Here is an 18,417-nt window from a genome sequence, read left to right as displayed (position 1 = left end):
AAAGGTCAATGTTAAGATAGTCATGGGGGATTTTAAGAGTGAAAAAAATCAGATTGGTGCTGGATCCCAAGAGAGGCAATTTATAGAATGCAATATGGCTTTTTAGAGCACCTTAAGGGAAAGACAATTCTTGATTGGGTGTGATGAAATGAATTAGATTTGATTTGAGAGCTTAAGGTAACAGAACCCTAAGAAGACAGTGGTCATAGTATAACGGATTTCACCCTGCAATTTGAGAAGAAGATAGTCAGATGTATCAGCATTACAGTGGAGTAAAAGGAATTTCAGAGACAACTGTGGCAGTCAAGGGAAGTCAAAGACAGTAAATAGCAAAAAATTAGTGGGAAGTTAGAGGATTGAGAAGCCATTAAAACCAACAGTAGGCAACTACACAAAAACAAAGAGAAAAGATGAAATATGATGGGAAGCTGGACATTAATATAAAAGAGGAAACCAAAAGTTTTTTCAGATAAAAGAGAGGCAAGAATGGATATTGGACAGCTAGAAAATGACACTGAAGGGGTAGTAATAGGGGACAAAGAAATGGAAGATGAACTGAATAAGTAATTTGCATCAGTCTTCACTGTGAAAGACACGAGCAGTATACCAAAAATTAGAGCGTGGCTGGTGACAGAAGTAAATGTGTTGCTATTTCTAAGAAAGTGCTTGTGAAGCTGAAGAGATTGAAGGTAAATAAGCCACCTGGGCCAGATGGACTACACCCCAGCATTTGCAAAGTGTAGCTGAAGAGACTGTGGAGGCATTTGTAATGATCTGTCAAGAATTACTAGATTCTGGAATAGTTCTAAAGGACTGGAAAATTGCAAATGTAAATCCACTCTTTAAGAAGAGAGGGAGGAGGTAGAAGAAAGGAAATTATAGGCCGGTTAAATTGACTTCAGTGGTTGGGAAGATGTTTGTGTTCATTGTTAAGGATGAGGTTTCAGGGTACTTGGAGGCACATAGTAAAATAGACCAAAGACAGCATGGTTCCCTTAAGGGGAAATCTTGCCTGACAAATCTGTTGGAATTCTTTGAGGAAATAATAGGCAAGATAGACAAAGGAGAGTCAGTGGATGTTGTTGACTAGGATTTTCAGAAAGCCTTTGATGAGGAGCCACACATGAGGCTGCTAAACAAGATAATAGCCTGTGATATAACAGGAAAGATACTAGCACAGATAGAAGATTGGCTGATTGGTAGGAGCCAATGACTGGGAATAAGGACAACCTTTTTTGGTTGGTTATCAGAGACTAGTGGTTTCCCACTGGGGTTGGTGTTGTGACTGCTTTTTTTTTCCACATTATATGTCAATGATTTGAAGGACAGAATTGATGGCTTTATGGTCAAGTTTATGGACAATATGAAGATAGGTGGAGGGGCTGGTAGTGTCGAGGAATCAGAGTCTTCAGAAGGACAGACAGATTAGAAAAATGGCAAGGAAGTGGCAGATGCAATACAGTGTAGGGAAGTGTATGGTCATGCACTGTGGTAGAAGGAATTAGAATCAGATTCAATATCACCAGCACATGTTGCAAAATTTGTTAACTTTACAGCACCAGTACAATGAAATACACAATAAATACAGAAAGAAAAAACTGAGTTACAGTACATTAAGTATATATAGATTAAGATACAGGTTTCTGTATCTCCCTCCCGATGGTAACAGAGTGAAGAGAGCATGTCCGGGGTGGTGGGGATCCTTAATGATGGATGCTGCCTTCGAATGGCACTGCTCCTTGAAAATGTCTTGGATACTACAGAGGCTGGTACCCATGAAGGAGCTGACTCATTTTACAAGTTCCTGCAACTTATTTTCAACCTTGTGCAGTAGACCACCAATACCAGACAGTGATGCAGCCAGTCAGAATGCTCTCCACGGTACATCTGTAGAGGTTTTTGAGTGTTTTAGTTGATACAAACGTTTGTAAATGTCCTCAAACTCTGAATGAAATATAGCCACTGTCTTGCCTTCTTTATAGCTGCATCAATATGTTGTGTCCAGGTTAGGTACTTGAGACTGGCACTCAGGAACTTTAAACTGCTCACTCTCTCCACTTCTGATCCCTCTAATGATGATTAGTTGTGATCCTTTGTTTTACCCTTCCTGAAGTCTACAAACAGCTCTTTGGACTTGTCGACATTGAACGCAAGATTGCTGCTGTGACACCACTCAACTAATTGGTATATCTTACTCCTGTATGCCCTTTTGTCACCATCTGAAATTGGTTGTATCACCAGCAAATTTAGAAACGGCATTTGAGCTCTGCCTAGCCACACAGTCATGGGTGTAGAGAGAGTAGAGCAGTGGGCTAAGCACGCATTCCTGTGGAGCACCAGTGTTGATTGTCAGTGAGATGGAGATGTTTCCAATCCACAGAGATAGGGGTCTTCCAGTTAGGAAGAGAAGGTTCCAGTTGCAGAGGGAGGTACGTGGGCTTAGGTCCTGTAGGAATGATGGTGTTAAGTACTGAGCTATAGAGCAGACTATTTTCCAAAGGGGAAAGAAATTTAAAAATCACAGGTGCAAAGGGACTTGGGAGTCCTCATGCAGGATTCCGTAAAGGTCAACTTGCAGACTCTGTGGGTGGTAAGGAAGGCAAATGCAATGTTAGCACTCATTTCAAGAGGGCGAGAATATAAAAGCAAGGATGCAATGCTGAGGCTTTACAAGGCACTGGTCACACCACACTTGGAGCAGTTTTGGTTTCCTTATTTAACAGAAGATGTGCTGTCATTGGAGCGGGTCCAGAGGAGGTTCACAAGAACGATTCTGGGAATGAAAGTGTTAACGTATGTACGTGGAGTATTTGATGACCCTGGATGTACTCGCTAGAGTTTAGAAGAATGAGGGCTACCTCACTGAAGCCTATCAAATACTGAAAGGTCTGTATAGAGTGGATATGGAGATAATGTTTCCTATAGTGGGCGAGTCTAGAATCAGAGGGCACAGCCTCAGAATACTGGACGTCCATTTAAAACAAAGATGAGGAGGAATTTCTTTAGCCAGAAGGTAGTGTACCTGTGGAACTCATTGCCACAGGTGGCAAAGGTGGGTTCTTGATTACTCGGTGTTAAAGGTTATGGGGAGAAGGCAGGAAAATGGAGTTGGGAGGAATAGTAAATTAGCAATGATGGAATGGTGCTGCAGACTTGACGGGCCAAATGGCATAATTCTGCTCATATATCTTAGGCTCTGATGAAAAGCCATTCACCTGAAACATTTTGACTTCTGCCTGAGAAGCGACTAAGATCAATGCCAATGTTACTGGCACAACAGCTCCCCAACAGATGCCATTTAGTTACCTCTTCTCTCAACCCTGGAACATCTGGGCAGCAAAAAATGCATACATTAGAATGCTCTTTATTGACTACAGCTCAGCATTCAAATATCATCATCCTCTCAAAACTAATCAATAAGCTTCAAGACCTTGGCCTCAATATCTCCAGGTGCAGTTGGATCCTTGACTTCCTCACTTGCAGACCCCAGTCATTTTGGACTGGTGACAACATCTCCACTTTCTCCATCTGCACAGGTGCACCACAAGACCATGTGCTTAGCCCCCTGCTCCACTCGCTTTACACTCAGGACTATGTGGTTAAGAACAGCTCCAATGCTATTTTACATTTGTTAACTACACCACTGTCTTTGGCCGAATCAAAGCTGATGACAAATCTGCACATGGGAGAGAGGCTGAAAACCTGGCTGACTGGTGCTACAACAACCTCTCACTCAATGTCAGCAAGACCAAGGAGCTGCTTACTGACCTGAGGAGGAGGAAGCCAGCAGATCAGCAACTTTAAATTGCTCAGCATTATCACTTCAGAGGATCTTTCCTAAGCCTCGACTTCCTGAGAAGTTTGCAAAAATTCAGCATGACATCTAAAAGTTTGACAAACTATGTGTGGTTGGGAGTACATTGACTGGCTGCATCACGGGCTGGTATGTCAATACCAATGCCCTTAAGCAGAAAATCCTCCAAAAAGTTGAGTGTGGCTCATCCATCATGGGCAAAGCCCTCCCCACCATTGAGTACATCTACATGGAAAGCAGCATCCATCATCAAGGACCCCCACCAGCAGGTTCAGGAACAGGTATTACCCCTCAGCCATCACGCTCTTGAACCAGAGGGATAACTTCACTTAACTACATTCACCTCATCACTAAACTGTTCCCACAACCTATGGACTCACCGTCAAGGGCACTTCATCTCATGTTCTTAATATTTATTACTTATTTATCATTATTATTTTTCTCTTTTGTATTTGCAGTTTGCTGTCGTCTGCACACGGGTTGTGTGCGGACATGATTTGTGCTGCGCGCCAACTCCAGGAAAAATGCCAGGAGCAACACAGCGACCTCTTCGTGACCTTTGTCGATCTAACCAAGGCTTTCGATACGGTCAGCAGAGAAGGCTTGTGGAAGATCATGGAGAAGTTTGGCTGCCCCAGCAAGTTCATCACAATCGTCCGGCAGTTCCACGATGGTATGATGGTGAAAGTTCTGGATGACGGCGACGAGTCGGAGGCCTTCCCAGTGACAAATGGCGTCAAACAAGGCTGCGTTCTTGCCCCGACTCTGTTCAGTATGGTATTCTCTGCCATGCTGACAGATGCCTTCCATAACTACGAAGAAGGAAACCACGTCAGATACAGGACTGATGGCAGGTTGTTCAACCTTAGGCGCCTGCAGGCAGTTACAAGGGTGCAAGAGACTGTCATCAGAGACTTCTTGTTTGCTGATGACTGCGCACTCAACGCCAGCACAGAGCAGGAGATGCAGCGTGAAATGGACTGCTTCTCACAAGCCTGCGACAACTTCGGTCTCACTATCAGCACTAAAAAGACCGAAGTTATGTACCAGCCTGCCCCAGGAAAGCCATACCAGGAGCCACGCATCACGGTGAAGGGCCAGAACCTCCAGGCAGCCGACAACTTCAGCTACCTAGACAGCATACTCTCTCGCGCAGTGAACATAGACGCTGAGGTCAACAACAGGATTGCCAAAGCCAGCGACGCCTTTGGGAGACTCCGTGAGAATGTCTGGGAGCAGAGAGGACTCAGCCTTACCACCAAGCTGAAGGTCTACTGTGCAGTGGTCCTTACCACCCTCCTTTACGCCAGCGAGACCTGGACTGTCTACAGCAGATATGCCAAACAGCTCAACCACTTTCATCTGAGCTGTCTCCGCAGACTCCTCCACATCAGGTGGCAGGACAAAGTCCCCGACACGGAAATCCTGGAATGAGCTGGGCTCTGCAGCGTCTACACCCTCCTGCTGAAAGCCCAAGCCAGGTGGGCTGGACATGTGGTCAGAATGCCAGACAGCCCATTGCCTAAGCAGCTGCTGTACGGAGAACTGTGTCAGGCCAAGCGCTCAGTCGGGGGGCAGAAGAACCGTTACAAAGACTGCCTGAAAGCGTCCCTCAAAGGCCTGGGTGTCGACATCAACACGTGGGAGACGCTTGCCCTCAACCGTCCAGCTTGGCGCAGCAAGATCACCACAGGAGCCTGTGCAGCTGAAGTCAGGCGCATCATCGAGGCGCAACGAAAGCATGCTGTGCGCAAGGCCCGAGCAGCATCCACTGCCATGACAGCACCCACCCACTTGTGTCCCACATGTGGGCGAGCCTTCAGGGCCCGGATTGGCCTCATCAGTCACCTCCGGACCCACAGCCACCAATCTCCCATTTGACTTTGAAGCCATGGTCATCTTCGACTATGAAGGACGAACAACAACACTGTTCCCACAACCTATGGACTCACTGTCAAGGGCACTTCATCTCATGTTCTTAATATTTATTACTTATTTATCATTATTATTTTTCTCTTTTGTATTTGCACAGTTTGCTGTCATCTGCACACGGGTTGTTTGTGTATCCTGTTGGGTGTAGTCTTCCATTGATTCAATTATGTTTCTTGGATTTGCTGTGTATGCCCACAAGAAAACAAATCTTAGGGTTAAATATGGTAAGATATGTGTTTCGATAATAAATTGAACTTTGAAAGGTTAATTTTTTTCTGTCTAGTTTTGACCTCCCCCCCACCGTAAAAGCAGCATTCTGTTTTTAATTCAGCTTTCCAGCATCTGCAGTTTTGTGCTTTCAGTATAAATCAGTTTAATCAGCTGCTACATAATCAATTTGTGACTGTCTGCTGGAGGAACACAGAAGATCAAGCAGTATCTATGGAAAGGAATAGAGTCAATGTTCTGGGCCGAGACTTTTCAGGACTCTCTTTGTACAGATGCTTCTTGATCTGCCGAGTTCCGCAAGCATTCTGCGTTTACTACTCTGGACGTACAACATCTGTAAAATATCTTATGTTTGTGGCCTGTGATTAAAAAAAACATGTGGTTGGTTGTTTTTAGTCCAATAATTACACAAGTACATCAAGAAATCACTATGATAAAATTTCAGCTAAAGCTAACAGCATCGCTGGGATGGCACGGTAGCGGTCAGGACATCGCTTTACAGTGTGTAACCAGTGTCCAGGGTTCGGTTCCCGCTGCTTTCCGAGATGAGCTTGTACACTCTCTGTGGGTTAATTGGTGACATCGGTGTTGTTGGGGGGCGCGGGCTCTGTTACTGAGCATCTCTAAATAAATAAATGCGACGTGCGCTAAGATGAAATTTCCTCCACAGAAATTCAGCCATCTATTACTTCTGATACGTAAGTTTTAATCAATATTTTCAAAAAACATCAGTACCACAATAATCTAAATGATATTAGCAATTTAACTTGAGGATAGAATACATGTTAATCGCTGCACAGTACCTTTCCCGTCCTTGTCTACAATTGTCATGTCTGCGTTTGCCTCCGCCAGTACCTCCATCGTAAAGTCATGCCCGGCCTCGGCGGCAATCATGGCCGGCGTCCTGCCATTCAGATCCACCACGTCTGGTTCAGCCCCAAGCGACAGCAGTAGTTTGCATATTTCAACATCGTTAGCGAGGGCAGCCACGTGCAAAGCGAACTCCCCTTGGCTCGGCTCACTCAAATTCACCAAGTGCGGGACTCCCAAAACAATCAACTTTTCTATCTCGGCTTTCTCCCGCTGCCTGACAAACTGGAAGAGTTTGTAAACTTGCAGAGTTTGAAGACGTCCTTGTGCAATGTGCGACATTTCGCCATTGCATGACAAGTTACCCTTCCTCACATTCGGGGCATTCTAAATAAAAGGCAAGAGTATTTGACATTTAGAAACAAATTTTCATCTGCTGTCGTTTCTTGTAATGTAGGTGTAATTTCCTTCTCACTGACACTTTGCAAATGAAGAAGACTAGGTTTAGCTGTTTGCAATGCATTTATAAAATAATAAAAAAATCGATCCGTTGAGTCCAAAGTTAAGCATGTTAACAGAGAGAAGGTAACTTACCTCGCTCCGAGAAACTTCATTGCCTGTCTGTTAACAAGTTTACACTAAGCGAGCCTAGCTGAAAACTGGTATTGTCAACGGTTTCACCTCGCTGCAATTCAACACTGAGTACAAAACAGATAAAATACGTCCATAATAATTTAATCTGCTGCACTGGACGAGATACCTCCAGAGACAAACACAAAATAGGGAAAGGACTTTCAAACTTAAGCACTGTGCTGCTATGACAACAAAGTGCGACATCACAAAGAACGCTCCGTAACAAGGAAGTGTCTGGGTTTTATGCCACGTGGGAGCAAAGAAGGAACTATTTAAAAGGACACCTATTCTCAATGCAGATTTTTAAAAGAAATTTGCGCATTCTGAGACTCTGATTTAAAAGTGACGGAACTAAAACTGAAAGGAGTGGGAGGTTTCACAGAAATGTTGGAAATTTCTGACACCCAAAAAGCCGTTTGACACACTATGTCCTTGTTGGTGGAATTAAAAGCTACCTAACCTAATTCAGCTTCGACACCTGATCTGTGGTTCTTTGGGTTACCGATCTTTAAGAAAACATCCAGGCATGTTTTTGAAGAGCCGAAGTGTTGTGTTTTAAGAATGGAGGAGAATTCTGCATATACACTTTTTAAGGCTGTGAGTTCCGGCCAATGAAAACACTTTTCCTCATTTTCACTATAAAATCATTTTATTCAATGCTCACTGGTTTTTAAACACACTGCCAAAGAAATAGTTCCTTTTTGTTTCCTAGTTTTAGGCCCTTTATATACCTAAATGAGGTTGTAAGTCATCTAGCCATATGAAATAAATGGCAGTCTTCTTTGGCTCATCACGACAATGCTTTTCATCAATTACCTTTGTTTTACTTGGATTATCAGATGTCCTTTGACAAAATGCCACATATAAGAACATAAGAAATAGGAGCAGGAGTAGGCAACCTGGCCCATGGAGCCTGCTCCACCACCCAATAAGATCATGGCTAATCTGGCCATGAACTCATCTCCACATGCCTGCCTTTTCCCCATAACTCTTGATTCCCCTACTATCCAAAATCTATCCAATCTTGTCTTAAACATAAACAACAGGAATACTGCAGATGCTGGAAATTCAAGCAACATACATCAAAGTTGCTGGTGAACGCAGCAGGCCAAGCAGCATCTATAGGAAGAGGCGCAGTCAACGTTTCAGGCCGAGACCCTTCGTCAGGACTAACTGAAGGAAGAGTGAGTAAGGGATTTTTACTCCCTTACTCACTCTTCCTTCAGTTAGTCTTGACGAAGGGTCTCGGCCTGAAACGTCGACTGCGCCTCTTCCTATAGATGCTGCTTGGCCTGTTGCGTTCACCAGCAACTTTGATGTATGTTGCTTGTCTTAAACATATTTACTGAGGTAGCATCCACTGTTTCACTGGACAGAGAATTCCACAGATCCACCACTCTGTGGGAAAGGCAGTTGCTTCTCATCTCCATCCTAACTCTACTCCCCTGAATTTTGAGGCTATATCCCCTAGTTCTAGTCTCACCTAGTGGCAGAAACAGCTTTCTTGCCTCTATCTATCCCTTCCATAATTTTATATGTTTCTATCAGATATCCTTTCATCCTTCTGAATTTGAGCAAGTACAGTCCTAGATGACTCAATCTCTTCTCATGGTCTAACCACCACCCCCCCTCAAAATCTCTGGAATCATTCTGGTGAACCTTCTCTGCACCATCTCCAAAGCCAGTATATCCTTCTTCAAGTAAGGAGACCAGAACTGCACGCAATACTGTAGATGCAGCCTCACTAGTACCCCGTACAGTTGCAGCATAACCTCCTTGCTCTTAAACCCCCTCTGGCAATGAAGACCAACATTCCATTTGCCTTCTTGATAGCCTGCTGCAGCTGCAAACCAACCTTTTGTGATTCCTGCACAAGCACTCCCAAGTCCCTCTGCACAGCAGCAAGCTGCAATTTTTTTTTACCATTTCAATAATCTAAACTTCCATTTTTCCTTCCAAAGTGGATGATTAACCAACATTGTACTCCATCTGCCAGACCCTTGCCCACTCACTTAACCTATCTATATCTCTCTGCAGGCTCTCTGCATCTTCTGCACGATTTGCTTTTCCACTCAATTTAGTGTCATTAGCAAACTTGGATACTCTTCTAGGTCATTAATGTATATCGTGAACAGTTGCGGTCCCAGCACCAACCCCTGCGGGACACCACTCACCACTGATTACCAACCAGAGTAACACCAATATATCCCAATTCTGCTTTTTATTAGGTAACCAATCCTCTATCCATGCTAATACATCACCCTTAACTCTATGCATCCTTATCTTATAGAGTATAGATATGTCTTTTATGCAGCATTTATCAAACACCTTCTGTTCCCCTCTATCCACTGCACTCGTTATATCCTCAAAGAATTCCAGTAAGTTTGTCAAACAGGACCTGCCTTTGCTGAATCCATGCTGTGTCTGTCTGATGAATCCGTTTCTTTCCAGATGCCTCGCTATTTCTTCTTTAATGATAGCTTCAACTACAGATGTTCAGCTAACCAGCCTATAGTTACCTCCTTCTTGCCTACATCTTTTTTTGAACAGTGGTGTAAAATTCGCCACCTTCCAATCTGCTGGGACCAGCCCAGAGTCCAGAGAATTTTGGTATATTATCACCAAATCTTTTACTGTAATTTGTGCCATTTCTTTCAGTACCCTGGGATGCATTCCATCAGGAGAAGAGGACTCATCTTTAGGTCCACAGGTTTGCTCAGCACTACCTCTTTAGTGATAGATATTGTATCGAGGTCCTCACCTCCCATCGCATCCACTAAATCTCTTTTTGGCGTGTTAGATGTGTCCTCCACTGTGAAGACTGACACAAAATAGTCATTCAAAACTTTAGCTATTTCCTCATTACCCAATATCAATTTCCCCCTCTTGTCCTCCAAGGGGCCTACATTTACTTTAGCCAACCTTTTCCTCTTTATATAATTATAAAAACCCTTTACTATCCGGTTTTATATATTGTGCTAGTTTATTTTCATAATCTATCTTCCCTTTGTTCATTGCTCACTTAGTGGTTCTTTGTTGCTTTTTAAAGTTTTACCACTCTTTCAATTTCCCACTACTCTTGGTGACTTTGCACACACAAGCATTTAATTTGATGCCTTCTTTTATTTCCTTAGTTATCCAAGGCTGGATGGCTTCACCCTTACTGTCCTTGCTTTTAACTGGAATATACTGTTGTTGAGCACTGTGAAAGTCTCTTTGAAAGTCTTCCACTGTTCCTCAACTGTCTGTCATAGCGGGAGGGCACTGGGAGTGGACCCAAATGCAAGTCACAGACACTGAAGTACTAGGAACTGGACCAGAGTTAGAGATGGGACTGGATGCAGACTAGGAGCTGGGACAAGAACACTGACTTGGGCAAGGACTTAACTAGGAAAGCGGGACCTGGACAAGGAACTAGTAACCTGGACAAGGACTCTAAGCTAGAGAATGGACAAGGACCCAAAACCTGAGTCTTCACTCAGGCTCAGACCCCAGATCTAGGCGAGGACATGACATGGCTACAAGACTGGACAAGGCTTGGGTTTCTTCAAGGCTTGGGTATGGACTCTGAGCCAGAGACTGGGCAAGGACCCAGCACCTGGGTCTTGACTCAGGCATGGACTCCAGAACTAGGCGAGGACAAGACGTGGCTCCAGGATGAGGAGTGGCAACAGGACTGGATGTGAGACTCCCGGACAGGACAAGGGAACAACAGCACCAGGCTGGGCAAGGTACTTCTGGGCTGGGCGAGACACATGGACAAGACAGGAACGCAGAGCCTTGGTCGAGGGACAGACGGGAACACAGAGCCAGGACCCCTCCTTGGAAACAGGACACAGAGTTAGGACACATTACACAGAATGCAGAATACAAGACAGTTCCCAACACAAGGCAGCAGCAGACAGCCAGACCTACTTAGAAAAGGCATGGACACAGAAAGTTCTTAACACTAGGTAGCAGCAAACAGCCAGACCTACCTAGCAAAGGCAAGGACACAAAGACAGATCCCAACACTAGGTAGCAGCAAACAGCCAGACCTACCTAGCAAAGGCATGGACACAGAGACAGTTCAAAACAACAATAGACAGTTCCTTATCTTGCTCCAGCAATTGAACTTGACAGCAGTGCAGGCAAGGCAATAGAAGGAAGGGAAGGGATTCAGACAGGAACAATCCAGCAGCTAGAAGCTGAATCCTGAAGCTATTTATGAAGCCAGCCCAAATGCGAATCAGCTGCCTCAACAGAAACTGGGGAAAACTGGAAAACCTGGAATAAGGAACATGGACTGGACCATGAACCGGACTATGAACCGGAATGCGGATTTCACAGACCGGACCATGACACCATCCTGTGTTCCCGCTCTACACTAGCCAAATCCTCTCTCATCCCATTGTAGTTTCCATTGTTTTAGATCAAACTGTTGCACCCTCCATTTGTATGAGAAACTTTATCATACTGTGATCACTTTTTCCAAGAGGATCCCGAACTACAAGATCACTAATTTTACCTGTCTCATTGCACAGGACCAGATAGCACATTCCCTTGTAGGTTCAGTAAAGCCATCATGGATGCATTCTGTGAAGTCCTCCATGATAACCGTTGTTCCATTCTTACATGCTTCAGATATTTCTCTGTTTATTGCCTGTGCCACTGTAATGTTATTATTCAGTGGCCGATAGACAACTCCCAATAGTGATTTTTTCCCTCTATTATACCTAATCTCTACCCAGATGCATTCAACATTCTGCTCCTTAGATCTTATATCGTCTCTCACTATCACCCTGATCTCATCTTTAATTAAGAATGCTACCCCACCTCCCTTACCTTCCTGCCTGTCCTTCTGTATTATCCGATATCCTTGGATATTTAACTCCCATTCCTCTCCACTCTGCACTATGTTTCTGTAACAGCCACTAAATCATACCCCTTTGTACTGATTTGTGCCACAAGTTCACTGACCTTGTTTCAAATACTACAGGCATTCAAATAAAGTGCCCTTACACTCATTGTGCTTTTAAAATCTTGTAATCTTTTTTCTCTTTTGCACTTGACTTTTCTTCACTCTTACTTTTCTCTTTTTTATCTTTTGCTTTTTCTTTATCTTTATCCACACTTTTCTCTCTTACTTTATCCCTACTTCTCCAATCTCTTGAACCCACCCCCTTACTATTTAGTTTAAAGCCCTATTCACATCCCTCGTTATGCAATTTGTTAGGATCCAAGTCCCATCACGGTTCAGGTGGAGCCTGTCCCATTGGAACAGCTCCCTCCTTCCCCAGTACTGTTGCCAATTTCCCATGAATTCAAATCGACTTCTCCCACACCAATCCTTGAGCCACACACTTAACTCTCTAATCTTCTTGACCCTATGCCAATTTGCATGTGGCTCAGGTAGTAATTCAGAGATTGCCTCCTTTTTGGTTCTGCTTTTTAATTTAGTCTCTAGCTGCTCAAATTCCTCAGCAAAGCCTCATTCTTCATTCTACCTATGTTGTTGGTACCCACATGGACCATGACAACTGGATCCTTCCCCTTCCACCACAAATTCCTCTGCAGGTCAGATAAGATGTCCTGAACCCAGGCAGCAGACAGGCAACACAGCCTTCGGGATGCTCTATCCATGCGACAGAGAACTCTGTCTATTCCGCTGACTATACTGTCCCCAATTACCCCTACATTTCTCTTCTTTCCCCCCTCTTGAATGGCTCCTGGAACTACGGTGCCACAGTTAGGTTGCTCATCCTTCGTACAGCCCCCCAGTCTCATTCACACAGGGAGCAGGAATCTCAGACCTGCTGGTCAAGCTCAAGGGCTGAGGCTCCTCCAGCATCATCTCTTGGAACCCACTACACACCTCACTCGCAGTCACGCTTTCTTGTCCCCGACCACAGACTGAACCTGAGGCAGCTGATATGATGGGTGTGATCACAGAGAATCTAGGTAACTCTCCCCCTCCCTGATGTGCCGCAGTGTTTGAAGCTCAGATTCCAGGTCATCAGCTTTGAGCCCGAGTTCCTCGAGCAACCAACACTTGCTGCAGATGTGGTCACCAGGAACCACAATGGGGTCCACCAGCTCCCACATCATGCAGCTACAGCACATCATCTAATCATACATCATTCCTACTTTATTTAGTTGGTGGTAATTTAGTGACTTTTCATTCAACCACTACAAAAGCCTTACTTGCTACTTGCCTGTGCCTCCGCGCCAAAGCCTCTTGAGCCAAAACCTCAAGTTCCCACTCCTACACTAGTCCACTTACACAATGGTCACTCCACTTTGGCCCTGCTTTACTTTTATTTGCTCCTGCTAATGAATCGCGAATCAATTGGTCTGCCATTAATGTGCCTAGCCCATCAAAATGCTCCTTTTTTCAAAAACTCTTCTGCCCAATCTGTCCAAAGCTCCCTCTGTGAATCAATTGGTCCATCGTTAACGTGCTGACCCCTGTGAAATGCTCCTTCTTTAAACTCTTCTTCCCCGACCTGTGTGAGGCTCTCTCACTCGCCTCACACAAGGCTGCTTAGCAAGATAAAAACCCATAGTCTTATAGGAAAGATATTAGCATGGATAGAAGATTGGCTGACTGGCAGGAAGCAAAGTGTGGGAATAAAGAGAGCCTTTTTCTGGTTGTTTTCCGGTGACTAGTGATGTTCTTCAGGGACTGGTGTTGGCATCACTTCTGTTCACGATATATGTGAATGATTCGGATGACAGAATTGATAGCTTTGTGGCCACGAGGAAGGACAAGTAGTGTTGAGGAAGGAGGGAGTCTGCAGAAGGACAGACAAATTGGGAGAATGGGCAAAGATATGCCAGATGAAATATAGTGTGAGGAAGTGTATGGTCATACACGTTGGTAGAAGGAATAAAGGAGCAAACTATTTTCTAAATGACTAAGACTGTCTTGGGAGTCTTTGTGCAGGATTCCCAAAAGATAACCTGCAAGTTGAGACAATAGTAAGGAAGGCAAATGCAATGTTAGCACTTGTTTTGAGAGGATTTGAATATACAAACAAGGGTGTAATGCTGAGGCTTTATAAGGCATTGGTCAGACCATACTTAGAGTATTATGAGCAGCTTTGGGCCCCCTATCTAAGAAAAGATAGGTTGGCATTGGAAAGAGTCCAGAGGAGGTTCATGAAAATGATTCTCAGAATGAAAGGGTTAACATATGAGCACCATTTGAAGGCTCAGGGCCTGTACCTTCTGGAGTTTAGAAAAATTAGGAGGGGATCTCATTGAAACCTATAGAATATTGAAAGGTCTGGATAGAGTGGATGTAGGGAGGATGTTTCCTGTAGTGGGGGAGTCTAGGACCAGAGGACACAGACTCAGACCAAAGGGGAATTTAGAATTGTCATGGTGAGCACATGAAGGACTGGACCCAGGAGCAGAGGACAGCAAGATCCCAGGAAGAGACGGAAGCAAGAGGTTAAAAGAGGAATCAGAGTCTGAGAGAAGCAACTGAGCGACACCATAAGGTAATTCATCCTCTTCAACACAATAACCCCACTAAAGCACTGAATAGGAGACCTCTTTAAATGAGCATAGAATCTGGAAAACATGCTTGCTACAATCAACTTAACACAATCAAACCGAAAACACAAGGGCTTAACAACTCTAAGATACTGATTACTAATCAGCCAAGATACCACAGGGCTTATGACAAGGACAGAGATAAGGAGGAATTTCTTTAGCCTGAGGAAAGTGAATTTGTCAAATTTATTGCCACAGGTGGCTGTCGAGGCCAAGTCATTCAGTATATTTAAAGCAGAGATTGATAGGTTCTTGATTATTCAAGATTGTGGGGAAAAGGCAGGGGAATGAGGTTGAAGGGGATAATAAATCAGCCATGATGGATTGACGAAGCAGACTGGATGGGCCATATGGCCTATTTCTGCTCCTACTGTATGTCTTATGATCTTATGGTCTTACATTGATCCCATTTGGAGCATAGAATAATGAACAGTGCAGCACACTACAGGCCATTTGGCCAAGATGTTCTACTTCTGAACAATCCCTCCTACACTGCCCATAAACCTTCATTTTTCTTACATCGATCTAAAAGCCTATCAAAGAGCACTTTACATGTCTCTTTTCTATCAGCCTCTATCACCATCCCTGGCAGTACATTTCAGGTACTTACCAATCTCGTTAAAAGTATCACCAATTATTTTTTAAAAAACTTACCTCTGACATCTCCCTGAAATTTTCCTCCTTTTGCCTTCAGTGGATGTCCTCTATATTGGTATTTGTTACCCTAGTATAAATGGACTTACATGCTTTGATGATTCAAGTGTTTATCTCTGTTTCAAAATAAAACAACCCCAGTCTATCTGATCTTTGCTCATACCTAAAATATTCCAGCCTTTTAAGTGCTCTCCTTAACAACTTACAAGCAGGAAACTCTTGGAGAGAGGGATTGAATAAAATAACAGCTCTTGAACATAGTGTGCTATTGTATTGTCAAGAGTCATGAAGCCATAATTGTAATGTCTAGAGTCATGAAGCCATAGAGCATAAAAAAAAGCCCATTGGCCCAACTTTTCCATGCTGACCAAAGTGCCTAACTGAACCACATCCATTTGCCTGCATTTGGCTTATATCTACTAAACCTTTCCTACCCATGTACCTCTCCAAATGTCTTTTAAATATTGTATTTGTACCCACCTTTATCACTTCCTCTGGAAGCTCATTCCATTTACTCATGACATTCTGTGTGTAAACATTGCCCTCAGGCCCTTTTATCAAATTTTCCCTTGCACCTAATTCATTGTCTTCTAGTTTTAGACTACCCTATCTTGGGAAAAGACTGTGACTATTCATATTATTTATGTCCATATCATATAAAAAATCTCTATAAGGTCACCCCTCAGCCTCCTATGCTCCAGGAAAAAAAAAGTTTCTCCTCATAACTCAAACCCTCAGTACAATATATATACATTAACACATATACACCCATTCATCCTTACTATGACAATGTCCTAACCCTCCACCATGCTTATTCAAGCCTCCTCCAGGCTCGCTCCTCTGCCACTCACTGACACCCACCTGTAGTAAAGAGACATATTTAATAATGCACTCCAGGAAGCTGAGTAACATCTAAGGGAATGTTCTGCATGAGCTAATTTGAGACAAACATGCAATGGATTTACCTAACAGTAGATGAGAGTGAGTACTTGGAAAATAACATAGACTTACAAACAATGCCAGAATAGTTCAGTCAGGATGTATACCATTCTATCACACACTATTTGCAGTTTTCCACCAAACAAGCTCAATTACCCAACACATTACTATTTTACTAGGGCCGTGTAAGACCATCTGATCCAAAACATCAGTCGTGGATTGACGATATGATATAAAAAAAACATGCAACACTCTGAGATGTATTCCAAATGTACTGAAAGTTAGGTTCGAATACTTTTATCTTAATTAATGTCAAAAGTGGGAAGTTGATAAAGGACTATGATGATTCAGAAGTTTCCATAACAATAGAACATAGCACTGTTATTGAGGACATGGGTGAAAGAACGTTAATCATGCATGAGTGTATGTCTAGTGTCAGGACAATGACAAAGGATCAGTTTCTTAAGGGTTCGTCTTCTGTAAGTCAGTGGCTATTAGTTACATTCTGCCCCTAAAGTGAAATAATCTTTCACAATATTTAGTGCTACGACTTGCTCTTTTAATTGTATCTAAGTTAATCATGGAACTAAGTTAAAACTGAGTATTTGCACCTTAATATTTTAAAAATAATAGTATGATTGTGGGTCTGCCTCAAAAAGATATTCCCTGTCTACTCTATCTATGCCTCTCATAATCTTATAAATCTCTATTAGATCTCCCCTCAGCCTCCCTTGCTACACAGAAAATAACCCAAGTTTGCCCTGCCTCTCATGATAGCACATGCCCTCTAAACCAGGCAGCATCCTGGTAAACCTCTTCTGCATCCTCTCCAAAGCCTCAACATCCTTCCTATAGTAAGGTAACAAGAACTGTATGCAATACTCCAAATGCTCAGGATCTTGAAACGACCTACTCTTTACACTGCTGACCCCTTAATGAGGACTGGTGTGTGTTCTGCCTATTTCTCCTTCCCGAAGTCCACAATCAATTCCTTGGTCTTGCTGACACTGAGTGCAAGGTTGTTATTGTAACGTCACTCAGTCTATCTCAGTCAGTCTATATCATTCCTCTACTTCTCATTGCCAAGTGAGATTCTGCCAATGACCTTGGTGTCATCAGTGAATTTATAGATGGCATTTGTGCTGTGCCTAGCCACACAGTCAGGAGAGTAGAGAGAGTAGAGCAGTGGGCAAAGCACACATTCTTGAGGTGCGCCTGTGTGGATTGCCAGTGAGAGGAGATGTTATTACCAGTCTGCACTGACTGTGGTCTCCTGAGGAGGAAGTTGAAAACCCATTTGCAAAGGAAGGTGCAGATGCCCAGGTTTTAAAGCATTTGATTAATACTGAAGGGATGATGGTGTTAAGCACTGAGCTGTAATCAATAAATGGCAGCCTGATGTAGGTATTGTTGATCAGGTGGTCCAAGGCCAAGTGCAGAGCCAGTGAGATTGTGTCCTGCTCTAGACCTGCTGTGTCGGTAGGCAGATTGCAGCAGGTCCATGGCTTGCTCAGGCAGGAGTTAATTCTGGCCATGAACAACCTCTTAAAGCACTTCATCACAGTAGAATTATTATTAATTAAATGATTAAATAATTAATAACCCTTAATTCCCTTACTATGTAAAAACCTATCTAACTGCATCTTAAATATATTTAGTGAAGAAGCCTCAGCTGCTTCCCTGGGCAGAGAATTCCACAGATTCACCACTCTCTGGGAAAAACAGTTTCTCCTCATCTCCATCCTAAATCTTCTCCCCTGAATCTAGAAGCAATGTCCCCTAGTTCTAGTCTCACCTACCAATGGAAACAACTTTCCTACTTCTATCTTATCTATCCCTCTTCTTGGGTACTGGTATGATTGATGCCC

The 18,417-nt window shown here is 43.5% G+C and overlaps 1 protein-coding gene across 1 annotated transcript in view; it reads right to left on the bottom strand.

Annotated features, from left to right (window-relative positions):
- ankef1a (ankyrin repeat and EF-hand domain containing 1a) overlaps positions 1-7,557 on the bottom strand; it is a 51,083-nt gene extending 43,526 nt beyond the window's left edge. Inside the window, exons 1-2 of the mRNA XM_063055097.1 lie at positions 7,379-7,557; positions 6,778-7,171 (exon numbers count right to left, since the gene is read on the bottom strand). Of these exons, the coding sequence (XP_062911167.1) occupies positions 6,778-7,126 (349 nt within the window). The 5' untranslated portion in view covers positions 7,127-7,171; positions 7,379-7,557. The remainder of the gene's footprint in view (positions 1-6,777; positions 7,172-7,378) is intronic.
- Between the last annotated feature and the right edge of the window lie 10,860 nt (positions 7,558-18,417).

The sequence above is a fragment of the Mobula hypostoma genome, chromosome 8 (genome assembly GCF_963921235.1).
Source record: "Mobula hypostoma chromosome 8, sMobHyp1.1, whole genome shotgun sequence".
Classification (NCBI taxonomy): domain Eukaryota; kingdom Metazoa; phylum Chordata; class Chondrichthyes; order Myliobatiformes; family Myliobatidae; genus Mobula; species Mobula hypostoma.
Note: the sequence above shows the minus strand (reverse complement) of the source record. Positions and strands in the feature narration are given on the sequence as shown.